This window comes from Emys orbicularis, chromosome 14 (genome assembly GCF_028017835.1).
Source record: "Emys orbicularis isolate rEmyOrb1 chromosome 14, rEmyOrb1.hap1, whole genome shotgun sequence".
In the NCBI taxonomy this organism is placed as follows: domain Eukaryota; kingdom Metazoa; phylum Chordata; order Testudines; family Emydidae; genus Emys; species Emys orbicularis.
This window is the reverse complement of record NC_088696.1, coordinates 10,446,022-10,449,292: the sequence shown is the minus strand read 5'-3', so window position 1 is coordinate 10,449,292 and position 3,271 is coordinate 10,446,022. Positions and strand designations below refer to the sequence as shown.

Below are 3,271 nucleotides of genomic sequence, written 5' to 3'. Positions count from 1 at the left end.
AGTTAATCATCTGATGGTCTGAATTTATAACAAGACTTGACACTTCTATGGCACCTCTAATACAATAATCTCCCAAGTGCTTTACCAATGTGCAAGGAATATTATTTTCCTCATTTTACAGATGAGGAAACTGAGGCATACAGAAAATGAGTGGCTTACTTATGATCTCAGACACAGACTCAAGAACAGAACCCAGGACTCCTGACTCCCAAGTGCCTGCTCTGACCACTAGATAACACTGCTTCCTTCATCATTTCTTCAGATGAGAATATGGACATGAGAACTGTCTTATTCAAAAACCTGTTAACGTTTCCTAATTTTGTCCTATTTTGACTGAGTCCTGGTATCACACTGACCTAATGTAGATACCAAAAATCTTCCTTACATACACTTGTGCACACAAGGGGGTAATTGCTCTATTGTGTCCACCCTTGTCAAGAGATGGCCTTGGACCAAAAAACCCAGATCCCAACATCCATGCCCTATCATTACTCCTGCATTTCTCTACTACAAGAATCAGTTTTCTTTTCAATACTACTCTGATGGGGTTCAGTAGATCATAGCATCTGTGCTAGTCGGAATCAACAAGAAATCCCTTCACATCATCATAAATAATTAACTTTTTGTTAATGTTACTTCCTTTACAGGCAATATGTACATCGAAGAATATTTAGCAAGAATTGGATACAAAGGCTCCCATGAAAAACATGATTTGGAAACCTTAACTGCAATCTTCCAGCACCACATCCGAACTGTTCCATTTGAAAATCTCAGCATCCATTGTGGGGAAACCATTACCTTGGATTTAGACCAGGTTTACAACAAAATTGTAAGGAAGAAGCGTGGTGGATGGTGCATGGAACACAACCAACTTTTATGTTGGGTGCTGAAAACACTGGGATATGACACCACTCTTTTAGGAGCATATATATACAACCTGCACCAAAACACATATGCTTCCCACATGACCCACCTTCTGCTAAAGGTGGATATTGATGATAGAGCCTATATCCTGGATGGAGGCTTTGGTGTATCCTATCAAATTTGGCAACCAATGGAACTTATTTCTGGGAAAGACCAGCCTCAGACTCCTGGCATCTTTCGCTTCACAGAAAACAATGGGACCTGGTACTTTGAGAAAATAAGAAGGAAACAATACATTGCCAACCAAAGCTTCTCTAATTCTGATCTTCTGGAAAGAAGTGAGTGCAGGAAAATTTACTTGTTCAGTCTTGAGCCACGAACAATCAGAGATTTCCAGTTCCAATGTACGTATCTTCAGACATCTCCAGATTCCCTGTTTACAAAGAAGTCAATCTGCAGCCTGCAGACCACTGATGGGTTTCGAGCTTTAATTGGGTGGACACTCATTGAGACAACTTACAACTACAAGGACAACACAGATCTGGTAGAATTCATGACTCTTAAAGATGAAGAGGTGGAGGAGACACTGAAAGATAAATTCAGCTTAACATTAGAGAGAAAATTTGTCCCAATTAACCTCAAAGGATTGTACGTGATTTAGTGTAGTGCTAAAACATACAATAATTCTATGCAATTGCAGCAGCTTTCACAGTCTGTTTAATATGACATTCAATAAATGACCTAAAATCCGTTAATACCAGGTTAAAATGAGAACTCAAGTGCAGAAAAACAGGCACTTCAGAGTCCCATGTTGATTAGTTACCACTGAGAAAATAAATGGAGCCCACACACACTTTTGTGGGCACAAATTTAGAGACTGGTTTGAGGCTGGATGAAGATCTGAGAGGACATGTGGTCCAGGGAGGAAAAGTTTTCTAGTGGCGTAAGAACACAACTGGGAGAGGAGTACTGGGGTTTCTGTGCTACTGACATATATATGCTCTGTGACCATTAGGGAAATCACATTTCCAAACTTGGCTGCTTAAATTTAGACACCTGAATATCAGACCACTTATTTAGGTCTGAAATGTGGATTTAGAAGTACTGTACCAAGCACTCAACTCCATATCCCTATTTTACAGATGGGGAAAATATACTTCCCCACCTCCAGGGTGTGTTAGGAGGAATAATTCATTCATGTATGTAGGGCACTTTAAGGTCCCCAGACTTACAAGTGCAGAGTATTATCCAATTTCTCTCTGTGATTACTACAACGAACCACACATGTTAATTATGTTTAGTAAGTCCATTTTTTTTCTTATGATACTTTTGTAGTGGTACTAATTCACATCCTGTCTAAAGGATGAATTGTAATATGGTGCCCAAACTTGTTTCTCTATTGTGCCTACTTCCATTCCACATGGCCACAAATTGAAATTCCTTAAAGACAGATACAACTGGGAATGTTATCAAGGTGACGAGCATAAAAAGCATGCAACTGAATCAAGTCTATTTAAAGAAACTCCTTTCTAACTAATGAGTCCCCTCTTCTAATATCTGTGGTTTTGCAATTGCCGTTCCCTATTCTAAAAATGTTTCTCTCTGTCATGTTGCTATGTGAAAGACTCATAAAAACAGAGAAACTGACTGTGCAGGGGAAACAGTGTCAAAACAACGTTAACAGAGTAGACCACTGAGAAAAATAATTCTCCAGTCGTTTTTCCTGATGATAATCTTACATGCTGCTTTTAACAATAGCAGGTTAAAGAAGAGAATCAAGACATTTCCTTTTCAGTGGATAGCCTCCTTGTTCTAACATGATTTATGAAAAACTCTCATGAAATACAAAAATATATTAAAAATAAATAAATGAAAACAAGTCTTTGTAAGTATCAATTGTAATTAAGTTTTTATTCCCCAAATATCAGATAAGTATTAAGTGTTTCAAATAAAACTCGCCACTTTCTCTTTAGCTGGGAGGAATTTTCATCTGGTGCTCACACTCCATAGCACAGAAACCCTTCTCTTCTACGTAGCAGACCACTGCCTCCTTTATGCTGATAATGGCTCCTTCTCTGGTTGGCTTCAATGTGGCCTTTGACATCCTGGTTATTCCATCCTCCTGTGTCGCCTCCATAGGCGCCTCTGGTTCTGCTGCCACCAAACTGCTCCTGCTGTCTACTAAAGGCCTATTCTCTGTAGAGATCCACATGGGTCAGTCCTCAACCCTCCCACCCTCTGCACCGTCATTTATAACAACTCTCCCACAGAGATTTTTCCCCAGACTTGACAATTATTACCAGATCCTGGCTTTACAGTGTCAGGTCAAATGGAGCTCTGCTGATTTACACCTGCTAAAAATCAGTTTTTCAGCCTGGCAAATTCTCTCAGAGTTGATAAATACAGT

At 39.4% G+C, this 3,271-nt stretch overlaps 1 protein-coding gene across 1 annotated transcript; it reads left to right on the top strand.

Annotated features, from left to right (window-relative positions):
- Window positions 1-652: 652 nt before the first annotated feature.
- On the top strand, window positions 653-1,525 carry LOC135888975 (arylamine N-acetyltransferase, pineal gland isozyme NAT-10-like). Its single transcript, XM_065416787.1, has one exon. The coding sequence runs from the start codon at window positions 653-655 to the stop codon at window positions 1,523-1,525; it is 873 nt and encodes a 290-aa protein (XP_065272859.1).
- Window positions 1,526-3,271: the final 1,746 nt, after the last annotated feature.